General features: G+C 41.3%; 1 protein-coding gene across 1 annotated transcript in view; it reads left to right on the top strand.

The window, feature by feature from the left end:
• swt1 (SWT1 RNA endoribonuclease homolog) overlaps positions 1-16,707 on the top strand; it is a 139,160-nt gene that overhangs the window by 96,583 nt on the left and 25,870 nt on the right. The window contains exons 14-16 of the mRNA XM_043699544.2: positions 8,430-8,581; positions 9,701-9,942; positions 10,384-10,527. Of these exons, the coding sequence (XP_043555479.2) occupies positions 8,430-8,581; positions 9,701-9,942; positions 10,384-10,527 (538 nt within the window). The remainder of the gene's footprint in view (positions 1-8,429; positions 8,582-9,700; positions 9,943-10,383; positions 10,528-16,707) is intronic.

Genomic DNA, 16,707 nt, shown 5'->3' with positions numbered 1-16,707 from the left:
GTGAGGGGGCAGAGCTGAGTATGGTCGCCAAGACCAAGGAAAAGATGCTAGAAAAACTGAATGGCCTGAAGGTAGATAAATCACCTAGACCAGATGGACTACACCCCAGAGTTCTAAGGGAGATAGCTGAAGAGATAGTAGAGGGATCACTAGAATCAGGAAGGGTCCCAGAGGACTGGAAAATTGCTAATGTAACACGCTTGTTTAAGAAAAGATGGAAAATTATAGATCAATTAGCCTAACCTCAGTCGTGGGTAAGATCCTGGAATCCATCATGAAGGATGAGATTTCTGAACACTTGGAAGTGAATGGTAAAATAAGATAGAGTCAGCATCGTTTCATTAAGTAGGTCATGCCTGACAAATTGTCTAGAATTCTTTGAGGAAGTAATGAGCAGATCAGACCAAGGAGAGCCAATGGATGTTGTCTACCTGGACTTCAAGAAGACCTTTGACAAGTTGATGCATAGGAGGCTACGGAGTAAGCTAAGGACCCATGGTGTTAGAGGCAAGGTGCAAACATGGGTAGAAGCTTGCCTGTCTGGCAGAAAGCAGAGAGTAGGGATAAAGGGGTCCTTTTCAGGGTGGCAGCCAGTGACAAGTTGTGTTCCGCAAGACTCTGCATTGGGACCACAATTTTTCACTTTATACATTAACAATCTAGATGAAGGGACTGAGGGAATTCTGGCTACGTATGCAGATGATACGAAGATAGATAGTAGGACACGTAACATTGAGGAAGCAGGAGGCTGCAGAAGGATTTGGATGGTTAAGAGAGTGGGCAAAGAAGTGGCAGATGGAATACAACGTAGGAAGGTGTGAGGTCATGCACATTGATAGGAAGAAAGAGGCATGGACTATTTTCTAAATGGGGAGAAAATTCAGAAGTCTGAAATTCAAAGAGACTTGGGAGTTCCAGTCCAGGATTCTCTGAAGTAAACTTGCAGGTTCAGTCAGTAGTTAGGAAGGTAAATGCAGTGATGGCATTTATTTTGAGAGGACTTGAATATAAAAGCAGGGATGTACTTCTGAGGCACTATAAGGCTTTGGTCAGGCCACGTTTGTAGTATGGTGTGCAGTTTTTGGCCCCATATATCAGGAAGGATGTACTGGCCCTGGAGCATGTTCAGAAGAGATTCACGAGAATGGTCCCAGGAATGAAAAACTTAACATATGAGGAACATTTAAGGATTCTGGGTGTATCCTCAATGGAGTTTAGAAGGATGAGGGGGTATCTAATTGAAGCTTACAGAATACTGAATGGCCTGGACACAGTGGATGTTGGGAAGATGTTTCCATTGCTAGGAGAGACTAGGGCTCGAAGGCATAGCCTTAGAGTAGACCTTTTAGAACAGAGATAAGGAGAAACTACTTCTGAGAATGGAGATGAAAGGGAAGAAACTTTTTTAAAAATGCTTTATGGATCACCAGCAAAAAGATACTGAGAAAACTGTTCAAATTTAAAAGCTGCCAGTTTCTCAGGTCCTGATAGGTTTCATCCTGGAGTCTTAAAAGAAGTAGCTGCCTTTGAGAGAATACCTGCATTGGCCTTAGTTTTACAAAAGTTTCTTGATTTTGGAAAGTTTGCACAGTTTGAAAAATAGCAAATAAGACTCCTCTATTCAAGAAAGGAAGGAGATAGAAAGCAGGAAGCTGCAGGCAAGTTAGTTTAATGTTATAGGGAATTGCTAGAATCTACTATTAGGAAGGTTATGTTGGATAGTGGAAAATCTGCGCGTAATTAGGTAGAGTCAACATGGTTTTGTGAAAGGGAAACCACGTTCAGTCAATCGATTGGAGGTCTTTGAGGAAGTAATGGAGAACTAATGGACATACTGTACTTAGATTTCCAGAAATTATTTGACAAAATGCTACATCAAAGATTTCTAGCCAAACTATGAGCGTATAGGGTAGGGGGTAATATATTAGCACAGATAGAGAATTGGTTAGCTAACAGCAAACTGAGAGTAGGCGTAAATTGGTCATTTTTGGGTTGGCAAGATGTGACGAGTGGAATGCCACAGGGATCAACGCGAATGCCTCAATTACTTTCATGTTTGAAGTGGACCTGGGTGTTGAGTGATTCATTTAGTCATTCCTCCAAGCCCAATATGTCCTTCCTCAGGTGTGGTGCTCAGAGTACCCAAGTAGGGTCTTGTATAACCACAGCATAACTTCTGCATCCTGATACTCCAGTCCTCTACATATAATTAGCCTTCTTGATTATTTTTTGCACTTGTTTGTGGCATTTTAAAGTTCTATGCACTTGAACCCCCCAGCCTCTTTGGACGTCCACTGTATTTAACTTCATACCATCAAGAAAGTACACTGGTTTATCCTTTTTCAATCCAAATGAATAACCTCGTACCTACTTATATAAAACTCCATCTGTTCAAATTTTTCCCATCAACCTATTTTATCAATTTTTTTATGCTATCATCTACACTGTCTACAATGCTAATTTTGTGTCATCAGCAAATTTGGATATACGACTTTCAACACCATTATCCAAGTCATATCATAATGTTTCAATAAGATCACTATACGTTTTTCAAAACTTCAAATGATACAGGTGAAAACTAGTTAACTTTTATTAATAATAATATCCTGCCTCCATCCTCGGAGTTAGTCACATGCACCCTCGCTATGGAAAGATTATAAATTGCATTCATAGCCACAAAAGTCAGGATACCAAAACAGCAGTCAGATATACTCTCACCAATTCTCTGTACAACTGTAATGAACTTCTCTACTTTTATATTTGATTAGGTTACATTACAGTGTGGAAACAGGCCCTTCGGCCCAACATGTCCACACCGACCCGCCGAAGCGCAACCCACCCATACCCCTACATTTACCCCTTACCTAACACTACGGGCAATTTAGCATGGCCAATTCACCTGACCTGCACATCTTTGGACTGTGGGAGGAAACCGGAGCACCCGGAGGAAACCCACGCAGACACGGGGAGAATGACTTCCTCTTCAATTCTCATACTGCCATATTATCATTTTCCAACTTGTGTACCAAGATCCCTCTGAACCTCAGTGTTCTGGAATCTTTCTCCATTTAATTAATACGGTGTTTTACTATTCTTGCTGCAAAAGTGGACCGGTTTACATTTTTTTTTGCTTTTCAGACTCTTTATGTGCTCTTCACAATTTGCTTTCCAACCAAAAACCACTTTCAGCCATTGTTTCAATTATGGGCATCCCCAACAAAGGGAGTACAATGTACGTTTACATGAATGTTACTTGGACTTCAGGGTTAAATTATGGGGACAGCTTATATAAATTAGATCTGTTTTTTCAGAATTTAGAAGGTTAACGGGTGATCTGATATTAACAGCAAAGGACAGGACTATTAACTATTTCAGTTAACACTGGTCGGGGATTCTAAAATTAGGGGTCATAGTCTTAAAAAAAAAGGGTTAAACCATTCAGGAGAGATGATAGGAAGCACTTCTACTCTCGAAGGATGGTAAATATTTGGAACAGTCTTCCAGAAACTGTGGTAAGTGTTGGATCAGTTGTTAATTTTAAATCAGAGATAGATGAATGAAAATATTGAGGACAGATATATGGAGCTCGACCACAGATCAGCCATGATATTATTGAATGGCAGAACAGGCACGAAGGTCTGAAAAGTGTATGCCTACATCTATGTTCCTAAGATCCTGATGGGACATGGTGGATGCTGAAAGAATGTTTCCTCTTGTGGCAGGGTCTGGAGGTGGGGGAAACAGTTTAAAAATTAGTGCTCAGAGTTAAGAGTTTTTGGAAAACTTCGGCCTTGTCTTTTGCACTGATGTGCTGGGCTCTTCCATTATTGAGGATGGGAATATTTGTGGAGACTGCTTCTCCAGTGAGTTGTTTAATCATCCACCACCTTTCACAACTGGATATGGCTGGACTGGAGGGCATAAATCTGATCCATTGGTTTTGGGATCACTTAACTCTGTCTATTGCTTGCTGTTTTTGATGTTTGACATACAAGTGTTCCTGTTTAATGGCTTCACCAGGTTGTTATCTCTTCTTCAGTTATATCTAGTGCGGCTCCTGGCATGTCCTCCTGTACTGTCCATTGAACCTAGAGTTGATCCTCTGGCTTGATTGTAATGATTGAGTGCTGATAAGGCAGGCATAAGGTTACAGATTATGCTGGAATACAGTACTGCTCTAATTATGGCCTATAGCACCTCATGGATACCCAGTTTTAATTTGCTAGATCTGTTTGAAGTCTGTCCCATTTAGCACAGTGATAGTGCCGCACAGCATGATGGAGGTTGTTCATGATGTGAAGATGGGCCTTTGTCTCCACAAGGATTGTATAGTGTTCACTCTTACCGATACTGCCATGATAGCTGGGAAGGGGAGTTGAGACCACAATGAGATCACCCATGATCTTACTAAATGGTGGAGCAGGCTCAAAGCACCATTTAGAGTCCTCCTGCTCCTAACAGATGTGTTTGTAATTCACGACAGTGGTAGTGAGAACTCATCGAGTGGCTGATTCCACAACATTGGGAATGGGAGGAGTGAGTCAGTTAAGGGGTTGGGCAGCATTAACACTCAGTGGCCGTGCTGAGGTTGCTGTCCTTAATGTGCCATATTGAGTATCTCACTGAGCTCTTCCAAAGATATTCGAGGGGGTCGAGCCTGTTCTGTTGGCAAGACAGGATTATTTAAGGAGCAATGATGAGTTGGATAGAGGTTTGAGAGGGCAAAGTGAGAAGTCTAGAACATAGAGTATAGAACAATACAGCGCAGAACAGGCCCTTCGGCCCTTGATATTGCACTGACCTGTGAATTATTCTCAGCTCGTCCGCCTACACTATCCCAAAATCATCCATGTGCTTATCTAAGGATTGTTTAAATCTCCCTAATGTGGCTTAGAAGGGCTAAAAAAAAGAAGCAAAAATCTAGACAGAAAAGATGTGGAAATAAAAATGATATTTTTTCATCCCATTCTCTTGAAGGTATAATATTTCCCACAAGATGTTTTAATAAAATATTACAGGTAATTGTTTTGGAATTCGACATATGAACAAATGTCATTCAAATACAGATTAGAACGTTTTGGAAGATATAATTGAAAATTGGCCTGCAGCATTTTGTTGGTGTTCAAATTTCCTGTTAATAATGGCAGCCAATAAGTTAGTCTGAAGTAGGAAATAATTAAATCTATATATTTGTCCAATTTATTTTACATTTAAGTGATAGGCTTTTATATATTATGTTATTTAGACAAAAATAGCAACAAATGTCTTCACAATTTTAAATGTACATTATTATTAAATTGCTTTAAAGGGCCGCACAGTGACTTTGTTATTAGCACTGTTGCCCCACAGCACCTGGGACCCACATTCGACTCCAGCTTTGGGTGACTATCTGTGTGGGTTGGCCATGCTAAATTCCCCCATAGTGTCCAGGGTTGTGGTGGGTAGGTGTGTTAGCTACGATAAATGTCAGAGTGGGGAGTGGGATGCTGTTTGGAGGCAGGGTGTAAGCTCGGTGGACCAATTGGCCTTAAGCTGCTCTGAAGGTATTCTATGATAATATGATTCTAGCATTAAATGTCAAAGTTCTTCTGAATTTTTTTTTCTGAACTGTTTCTTGTAAGAGAGTTGCCCAGATGCTAAAAAACCAAAAAAAAAAAGACACAAACATTTTTAAGGTTAGTGAGTTTTGAGAAGATTTGTAGCTCAGGTTGTGGTTCTGGATGTAGGTTTGCTTGCTGAGCTGGAAGGTTCGTTTTCAGACATTTCATTACCATACTAGGTAACATTATCAGTGAGTCTCCGGATGATGTGCTGGTGACATGGCCCACTTTCTAATTATGTGTTTAGGTTTCCTTGGGTTGATGACATTATTTCCTGTTCTTTTTCTCAGCAAGTGGTAAATGGGATCCAAGTCAATGTATTTGTTGATAGAGTTCCCGTTGGAATGCATGTTTCTAGGAATTCTTGCGCGTGTCTCTGTTTGGCTTGTCCTAGAATGGATGTGATGTCCCAGTCAAAGTGGTGTCCTTCCTCATCAGTATGTAAGGATACTAGTGACTAGTTGATGTTCATGTATCCTGGTGGCTAGTTTTCTGCCAGTTTGTCCAATGTGGTGTTTGTTACAGATTTTGCAAGGTTTTTTTTGTAAATGACATTAGTTTTGCTTGTTGTCTGTATAGTTTCAAGTTCATTAGCTACTGTTTTAGTGTGTTGGTGGGTTTGTGGGCTGCCATCATGCCAAGAGGTCTGAGTAGTCAGGCAGTCATTTCCGAAATGTCTTTGACATAGGGGAGAGTGGCTAGGGTTTCTGGATGTGTTTTGTCTGCTTGTTCGGGTTTATTGCTGAGAAAATCGGCGGACTGTGTTCATTGGGTACCCGTTCTTTTGAATACACTGTATGGGTGATTTTCCTCTGCTCTGCGTTGTTCCTCTGTGCTGCAGTGTGTGGTGGCTCGTTGAAATAATATTTTAATTCAGCTTCATTTGTGGGTGATGGGATGATTGCTTCTGTAGTTCAGTATTTGGTCAGTATGTGTTGTTTTCCTGTAGACACTAGTTTGAAGTTCCCCATTGGCTGTTCGCTCGACTGTGATATCTAGGAATGGCAGTTTGTTGTTGTTTTCCTCCTCTAGTGAATTTCATGCCAGTAAGGGTATTATCAGTGGTCTTGAAAGTTTCCTTTAATTTGTTTTATTTAGTGGTGACAAAGATGTCATCCACGTAAGCAGACCCAAAGTTTGGGTTGGATGGTTGTTCGTTCAAGTCTCTGCATTACTGCCTCTGCTAAGAACCCTAATATTGAAGATCCCATGGCTGTTCCATCGGTTTGTCTGTAGGTTTTGTTGTTGAAGGTGAAGTGGGTGGTAAGGCATAGGTCCACTAGCTTGACAATATTGTCCTTGCTGATGAAGTTGGTAGTGCTTCGTATACGTGCCTTTGGTTCTTCAAATAGTGTATTCAGTGTTTCCTTGGCCAGGTTGATGTTGATGATGTTGATGGATGTGAACAGGGTGTTATCTTGCTTTGCCCCAAACTTTGGGTCCGCTACGTGGTTGACATCTTCGTTGTCACCAAATGAAACAAATTAGAGGAAATCTTCAAGACCATCAATAATATCCTTACAGGCATAAAATTCACTAAAGACAAGGAAAACAACAACAAACTGCTGTTCCCAGATGACACAGTACAGCAAACAGCCAGCGTCTACAGGAAAACAACACATATTGACCTAATACTGAACTACAGAAACAATCATCCCAACATCCACAAACGAAGCTGCATTAAAATATTATTTCAACGAGCCACCACACACTGCAGCACAGAGGAACTATGCTGAGCAGAGGAAAATCATCTGTACAGTGTATTCAAAAGGAATGGGTACCCAATGAACACAGTCTGCTGATTTTCTCAGCAATAAACCCAAACAAGCAGACAAAACACATCCAGAAACCCTAGCTACTTTCACCTACAGCAAAGACATTTCAGAAATGGCTGCCAGACTACTCAGACCTCTTGGCATCATGGCAGCCCATAAACCCACCAACACACTAAAACAGCAGGTAATGAACTTGAAAGACCTTATACAGACAACAAACAAAACTAATGTCATTTACAAAATACCTTGCCAGAACTGTAACAAACACTACATTGGACAAACAGGCAGAAAACTAGCCACCAGGATGCATGAACATCAACTAGCCACAAAACGACATGACCTTCTCTCACTAGTATCCTTACATATGGATGAGGAAGGACACCACTTCGAATGGGACAACACATCCTCCTCGGACAAGCCAAACAGACACTCACGAGAATTCCTAGAAGCATGGCATTCCAACCGGAACTCTATCAACAAACACATTGACTTGGATCCCATTTACCACTCCCTGAGGGAAAGAACAGGAAATGACATCACTTACCCAAGGAAACTTAAACACATAAATAGAAAATGGGCCATGCCACCAGCGCTTCATCCGGAGGCTCACTGATGATGTTACCTAGTATGATGACAAAATGTCTGAAAACGAACCTTCCAGCTCAGCAAGCAAACCTATATCCAGATTTTTAAGGTTGCTATTGTAGTTCTTATTTACATTGCATTAGTGAATATATTTAATAGATTTTTTTTTCAAACTGATCTCCATTACAGCCAACAATAGGGCAGGATATCAGCAATACCTTCTACATAAGTCATACTTGAGTTCACTGCATCCTATTTAAATAGTCGCAGCCCTAGTAATCTAAATTTGGCCAGAAGCTCTCTCAATAGATGAAACAGCAGTTTTGTACAAGTTCATTCATTGGCACAATGTTGCAAAAGTACCTGTTGCTCTGGCTCTCCGTTTTGTTAAAATCCCAGGACTAATGTTTGTTTTGAAGGACTGTTTGATTTACTGCCTTTAACCTTGACTTTCTTTATCACCATCTAGGTAAAAGGTCACGGTATAATCATTTTACTGTTACCTGGATGTTGCTAGAATCCCAAAAACTAATACAAGCCTTCAACTCAAGGTCAGGTTATGGTGGCATTCTCCCACGCACCTTGGCTGTCATAGATGAGTTGCGTGAAAAGATTTCTGAGGTACCTTTGTACTTTAATCACCTTCTTGTAATATTGGGACAGATGTTATGTTAGTTGGGTTGGTGACAATTCACCACGGCATATTTGCCGCCGCCGATTAGCCATTGCCGGTTCACCACCAGCATTTCTCCACTGGGGTCGTTTGACCTCTGGAGACTATTCACCACCGGAAATATATATATGTACTGATTGTTTTCCCTCCCGCCTGTTCTTTCATACTTCTCGGTCCCCTTTATTTATACAACAACATAGTACATGTTGATAAAAAACTAGGTGAAGTAAATATCATTTTATTGGTTTATACATAAAAATGAGTTACAAACACTTGCGGTGGCGAGTCGTCCTCAGCGGCCAATGGGCGGTGACGAAGCGTCCTCAGCGGTGAAAAGGCGCTAATCGGCGGCGACGAATGGTCCCATCCCGATGTTAAAGTTCATATTGTTGTGGATTAAACACAGTAGCAGCAATTACTTACAGCAGTAATAAATTTGATGGAATTTTAGACTGGGGCTATTGCAGTGGCAGACAGTCATATTAGAATGGGGCATCCAATCACACTGAGCACTTCTGGAGTTCCCCATTGTAGTCAATGTCCTCTTCTCAGTGATTTCTCATCTCGGATTTTTACCTGATTTGTTTTCTACTTCCACGTGATTGCATCGATGTTGGGGTGAGTGATTGAATTAATTCTGAGAGTAGATTATGGTATGTGGAATGGACCAGCTGGTCTTTTTTCTTGTTTGAAATGTTAACCCTAACTACTTTAGTCTGCTTTATGCAGGAATAGTACACCGAATGCAAATATCTGATCTAATAATTTTGCATTATCAGGAATCGATGCACACAGTATGAAATCCCCAAGCAAAGTAGCAGGGAGCATATGACATATGAAATTAATGGGGAAAAAGTGGCCCCACGGAAAGATGTTTCTGAAGTGGGTAGGAGAGAGGTATGGGGAATGGGGAGTTGTGGGCTCCCTTGTCAGGCTATGAATTGAAAGTAAATTACCACAATTGGACAAAAGAGTCAGTACCTTCCCTCATTAAAAAAAGAATAAAAGGTGGATGAATATTTGGGGTCTAAGGTTAGAAATCATTTTTCTTTCTCCTTGTTGTAAAGTATTGCAGCAAAAATGAACTAACTTCAACATTGCCAGAATGGTCACAAGGGTCTTCTGAAAAGCTGGAAATTCCATTCGCGCCACCTTTAAATCCAGATTCAGGAAGAAATGTGACTGTCTTTCCATTCAACTGTATCAGTGGATGCCCCACGTCAGAAATGGATAACTCACAAGATGTGAACAGAATTCAACAAATCTGGGCCACCTTTGAAAATGTATGGAATATAATAAACAAATACAGGTAAAAAAGGCATTATTTACTGATGAACATATAAGTAAGTGTTAGTCAAACTGTATGCGGTTTTGATTTAGGCACATTCTGCTGTTTGCTATATGCTGCTATGATGTAAGCATTTTGACTGGAGTGGAAAAACTGGATGAACTGTTACTTGGGTTTTGAGATAGCAAACCTAATGTTATCTTGTAAAGTTGAAATTTGTGAAATGTAAACCAACTATCAATGGTTATCTACTGAATGACTGCCAAACTTCAAACCACCAAATTGAAATTCCCAGAAATCACAATCTGCTTCCTAACTAACAAGTGAGAGTTTTTATTAACTTGTGCGAGCAATCCTGTAAATAAAATATTCATCTTCCATATTCATATAAAGTAAATTGTTTTTGCTTTGATCTTGTATGACAGCTCATGAGATTGAGAGATTACTTTTTTTCCCCACCAGCTCGTTAATTTTTGCAACCTTCAACCTTCCTCACAACCCATTAACTGTTGTAACTGACAGCAAGCTGCCACTTCCTGAGGAAGCATTTCAGAGCCTGCAAAGATTGATGCCTGCTGTAAAAGAACTACTGACAGGAATTCAAAGGTGAGCACCTAGCTGTCCAGGAGAAATGTATAATGAAGTTGGCAAGTCTTTTAATGCAGGTAGTTCCCAAGTGTAATTTGATAATTGTGTAGCAAGTTGTGTGCTAGCTGATATTGCCAATAATTCAGTTTTTACGCTTCCTTTCTCTGACTGATAAGATCTAATATTCATGCAACAAAATTGTAGAATATTGCATCAATCCAAACAGACTCACTACTTGTGTAAACTGTAGGTATTATAATGAAACAAACCTTTGTTATCTTGTTAGCAAGTGGGGAGACAAAAAACCTTTTAATGCCTTTATGTAAAGTTTCTTTGTTTCTATGTTTTCATTTTAAGCTACATTTTCTATTATTCTGAATCATTATGCTGTAAGAAATGATAAAGTTACTTGCCGATTGATAAACTTTTGTTTAAACTGCTATGTTAAAATATCATTCATTGGGAAGTGCAACATAAAGCTTAAATAAAAACAGAAAATCTTTAAAATACATTATAAGATCATAAGACAGAGAAACAGAAATTAAGCGATTCAGCCCATTGAGTCTGCTCTGTCATTCAATCATGGTTGATAAGTTTCTCAACCTCATTCTCCTGCTTTTTCCCCATAACCCTTGACCGCCTTGGTACTCAATAACCTATCCATTTTAGTTTTAAATATACTCAATGACCTGGCCTCCTCGGCCTTTAGTGGCAATGAATTCCATAGATTCACCACTCTCTGGCTCAAGAAGTTTCTCCTTATCTTTGTTCTAAAAGGTCTTCCCTTTACTCTAAGGCTATTACCTCGGTCTCTAGTCTCTCCTACCAATGTAAACAACATCCCAATATCTATTCTATTGAGGCCATTCAGTATTCTGTATGTTTCAATTAGATCACCCCCATGCTTCTAAACTTGATAGAGTATAAACTCCGAATCCTCAAATGTTAAGCTTTTCATTCCTGGGACCATCCTCGTGAACCTCTTCTGAACACGCTCCAGGGACAGTACATCCTTCCTGAGATGAGGAGCCCAAAACTGCACACTATACTCCCAAATGTGGCCTGGCCAGAGCCTTATATAGCCTCTGAGGTACATCCCTGCTTTTATAATCAAGTCCAAATGCCATCATTGCATTTGCCTTCTTAACTACTGACTCAACCTGCAAGTTTACCTTGAGAGAATTCTGGACTGGGACTCCCAAGTCTCTTTGCACTTCAGACTTCTGAATTTTCTCCCCATTTAGAAAATAGTCCATACCTCTGTTTTTCCTATCAAAGTGAATGACTTCACACTTTCCCATGTTGTACACCATCTGCCACTTCTTTGCCCACTCTCCTAATCTGTCCAAATCCTTCTGCAGCCTCCCCGCCTCCCCAGTGCTACCTATCTCTCTACCTAATTTTGTATCGTCTGCAAACGTAGCCAGAATGCAGTCAGTTCCATCGTCTAGATTGTTAACGTATTAAAGTGCAATGTTGTGGTCCCAACACTGAGCCTTGCAGAACGCTACTTGTCACCTTCTAGCCTCCTGAGAAGGACCCTTTTATCTCCACTCTCTGTTTCTGCCAGACAGCCAAGCTTCTATCCATGCCAGCATCTTGCCTCTGACACCATGGCCCATATCTTACTCAGTAGCCTCCAGAGTAACACCTTGTCAAAGGCCTTCCTGAAGTCCAGTTAGATAACATGCATTGGTTCTCCTTAGTCTAACCTGCTTATTACTTCCTCAAAGAATTCTAGCAAATTTATCAGGTAACATACCCTTGATAAAACCATGCTGACTTTGCCCAATTTTATCATACACTTCCAAGTATTCAGAAATCTCATCCTTCACATTGGATTCCAGAATCTTAACCCATGACTGAAGTTAGCCTAGTTGGTCTGTAATTGTCTGTCTTTTGCCTTATTCCCTTTTTAAATAAGGGTGTTATGTTAGTGATTTTCCAGTCCTCTGGGACACTGTCCTATTCTAGCGACTCCTGAAAGATCACCACTAATGCCTCAATTATCTCTTCAGCTATCTCCCTTAGGACTCTGGGGTGTAGTCCATCTGGTCCAAGTGATTTATCCACCTTCAGGCCATTCAGTTTTTCTAGCACCTTCTCCTTGGTGATGGCCACCATATTCAGCTCTTGAATTTTTGCAATATTACCCATGTCTTCCACCATGAAGACTGATGCGAAGAAGTTACTTGGTTTCTCAGCCATTTCTTTGTGCCCCACTACTATGTCTCATCCCCCTACTGAATTAGTTTAAACCTGCCCAAAGAGCATGAACAAATTTCTCCCCCACCGCCCCAGGATATTAGCACCCCTCTTGTTCAGGTGAAGACCATCTTGTTTGTAGAGTTCCCACCTACCCCAGAAAGAGCCCCAATTATCCAGGAATCCAAACCCCTCCTTTCTGCGCATTCCCTGTAGCCACATGTTCAACTCCTCAAAATTGTAGTTCAAGTATACGGGAGGTTGAGAGGAGTGAAGTCAGAACTAAGATTTCAGTATTGTAAGATGGCACTGGCAAGCAAGAAGTTGGTTTGATGTGTGTCTACGTCAATGCCAGGAGCATCCGGAATAATGTGGGTGAACGTTCAGCATGGTTTGGTACCTGGGATTTTGAAGTTGTGGCCCTTTCAGAGACATGGGTAGAGCAGGGACGGGAATGGTTATTGCAGGTTCTGGGATTTAGATGTTTCAGTAAGGACAGAGAAAATGGTAATAGAAGGAGTGGTGTGGCACTGTTAGTCAAAGACAGTATTATGGTTGCAGAAAGGATGTTTGAGGATTCACCTACTGAGATAGTATGGGCTGAGATTAGAATCAGGAAAGAAGAGGTTACCCTGTTGGAAATTTTCTATAGGCTTCAAATAGTTCCAGAGATGTAGAGGATAGGATAGCAAAGATGATTCTCGATAGGAGCGAGAGTGACAGGGTGGTTGTTATGAGGGATTTTAATTTTCCAAATATTGATTGGGAATACTATAGTTCAAGTACTTTAGATAGATCAGTTTTTATCCAATGTGTGCAGGAGGATCTCCTGTAACAGGCCAACAAGGGTGAGGCCACATCAGATATGGTACTGGGGAATGAACCTAGCCATGTATTAGATTTGGAGAACTTTGGTGATAGTGACTACAATTCAGTTATGGTTACTTTAGTGATGGAAATGGATAGGTATCTACCCTAGAGCAAGAGTTATAGCTGGGATAAAGGCAATTAGATGCGATTAGGCAAGATTTAGGATGCATAGGATGGGGAAGGAAACTGCAAGGGATAGACACAGTTGAAATGTGGAGTTAATTCAAGGACCAGCTACTGCAGGTCCTTGATAAGTATGTACCGGTCAGGCAGGAAGGAATTTTTCGAGTGCGGGAACCATGGTTTACTAAGGAAATAGAATCTCTTGTCAAGAGGAAGAAGAAGGCTCATGTTAGGATGAGAAGTGATGGCACAGTTAGGGTGCTTGAGAGTTACAAGTTAGCCATGAAAGACCTAAAGAGAGCTAAGAAGATCCCAGGAGGGGACATGAGAACTCATTGGCAGATAGGATCAAGGAAAACCCTCAGGCATATCAGGAATAAAAGAATGACAAGAGTAAGTTTAGGGCCAGTCAAGCATAGTAGTAGGAAGTTGTGTGTGGAGTCAGAAGAGATAGGGGAAGTGCTAAATTAATACTTTTTATCAGTATTCACTCTAGAAAAAGACAATGTGGTGGAGGAGAATACTGAGATACAGGCCATGAGACAAGATGGGATTGTGGCGCGTAAGGAGGAGGTGTTAGCAATTCTGGAGAGTGTGAAAATAGATAAGTCCCCTGGGCTGGATTTGATTTATCCTAGGATTCTCTGGGAAGCCAGGGAGGAGATTGCCGAGCCTTTGGCTTTGATCTTTATGTCATCATTGTCTACAGGAATAGAGCCAGAAGACTGGAGGTTAGCAAATGTTGTTCCCTTGTTCAAGAAGGGGAGTAGAGATAATCCTGGAGATTATAGACCTGTGAGCCTTACTTCAGTTGTGGGTAAAGTGTTGGAAAGGGTTATAAAAGATAGGATTTATAATCATCGAGAAAGAAATAAACTGATTAGGGATAGTCAACACGGTTTTGTGAAGGGTAGATCATGCCTCATGAACCTTATTGAGTTCTTTGAGAAGGTGACCAAACAGGTGAATGAGGGTAAAGCGGTTGATGTCGTGTGTATGGATTTCAGTAAAGCATTTGATAAGGTTCCCCACAGTAGGCTATTGCACAAACTATGGAGGCTTGGGATTGAGGGTGACTTAACAGTTTGGATCAGAAATTGGCTTGCTGAAAGAAGACAGAGGGTGGTAGTTGATGGGAAATATTCATCTGATGGTTCAGTTACTAGTGGGGTAACTGAAGGATCTGTTTTGGATCCATTGTGCTTGTCATTTTTATAAATGACCTGGATGAGGGCATAGCAGGATGGGTTGGTAAATTTGCGGATGACACTAAGGTTGGTAGAGTTGTGGATAGTGACGAAGGATGCTGTAGGTTACAGAGAGACATAGATAAGCTGCAGGGCTGGGCTGAGAGATGGTAAATGGAGTTTAATGCGAAAAGGTGTGAGATGATTCACTTTGGAAGGAGTAACAGGAAAGCAGAGTACTGGGCTAATGGTAAGATTCTTGGTAATGTCGATGAGCAGAGAGATCTTGGTGTCCAGATACACAGATCCTTGAACGTTGCCACCCAGGTTGATAGGGTTGTTAAGAAGGCAGACAGGTGTTTTAGCTTTTATTGGTAGAGGGATTGAGTTTCGGAGCCATGAGGTCATGCAGCAGCTGTGCTGCCACATTTGGAGTATTGTGTAAAGAATGTGGAAGCTTTGGAAAGGGTTCAGAGGAGATTTACTAGGATGTTGCCTGGTATGAAGGGAAGGTCTTATGATGAAAAGCTGAGGGGCTTGAGGCTGTTTTCGTTAGAGAGAAGAAGGTTGACTTAGTTGAGACATACAAGATAATTAGAGGATTAGATAGGTTGGACAGTGAGAGCCTTTTTCCTCGGATGGCGATGGCTAGCACGAGGGGGCATTGCTTTAAATTAAGGGATGATAGATAAAGGACAGATGTCAGAGAGTAGTCGGGGTGTGGAATGGCCTGCCTGCAACAGTAGTAGACTCGCCAACTTTAAGGACATTTAAATGGTCATTGGATAGGCATATGGATGCAAGTGGAATAATGTAGGTTAGATGGGCTTCAGATTGGTGCAACATCAAGGGCCGAAGAGCCTGTACTGCACTGTAATGTTTGAGTGAAGAAGGGCTTATGCCCGAAACGTCGATTCTCCTGTTCCCTGGATGTTGCCTGACCTGCTGCGCTTTTCCAGCAACACATTTCCTGCACTGTAATGTTGTATGTTCTATCTGCTGCATCATTTTCCAGAGGCCCACTGTCCATTTTTGCCTCCCTTTTGCCCATTATATATCTAAAGAAACTCTTAGAGTCTTCCTTTATATTACTGGCTAGCTTACCCTCTTATTTAATCTTCTCCCTTCTAATTTCTTCTTTTGTTGCCCTCTGTTCGTCTTTGTAAGCTTCCCAATCCTCTGGTTTTCCACTGCCCTTTGCCACATTATATGCTTTCTTCTTTGCTCTTACGCTATCCCTGACTTGCCTAGTCAGCCTTCGTTGCGTCATCCTTCCTGCAGCATGCTTCTTGCCCTTTGGCCCAACAAGTCCACACCGACCCTCCGAAGAGTAACCCACCCAGACCCATTTCCCTCTGACTAATGCACCTAACACTATGGGCAATTTAGCATGGCCAATTCATCTGACCTGTACATCTTTGGACTGTGGGAGGAAACCGGAGCAACCGGAGGAAACCTACGCAGAATGTGCAAACTCCACGCACTTCTTTGGGATGACTCTCTGCTGTGTCTCCTTAATTATTCTTAGGAACTCCTGCCATTACTATTCCACTGTCTTTCCTGCTAGGGCCCTCTTCTAATCAATTCTACCCAGCTGCCCTCTCATGCTTCTGTAGTTGCCTTTATTCAGCTGTAATACCGTTACTTCTATCTTTTCCCTCTCAAATTGCAGAGTAAATTCTATCGTATGATGGTCACTGCCTCCTAAGGATCCTTCACCTTAAGCTCCCTTATAAAGTCTGCCCCATTGCACAACACTAAATCCAGTATTGCCTGTTCCCTAATGGGCTCCACCACAAGCTGCTCCAAAAGG

The sequence above is a fragment of the Chiloscyllium plagiosum genome, unplaced genomic scaffold (genome assembly GCF_037043375.1).
Source record: "Chiloscyllium plagiosum isolate Xiang-an unplaced genomic scaffold, Cpla_swu_hap1 HiC_scaffold_9, whole genome shotgun sequence".
NCBI classification, from domain to species: Eukaryota; Metazoa; Chordata; class Chondrichthyes; order Orectolobiformes; family Hemiscylliidae; genus Chiloscyllium; species Chiloscyllium plagiosum.
Note: the sequence above shows the minus strand (reverse complement) of the source record. Positions and strands in the feature narration are given on the sequence as shown.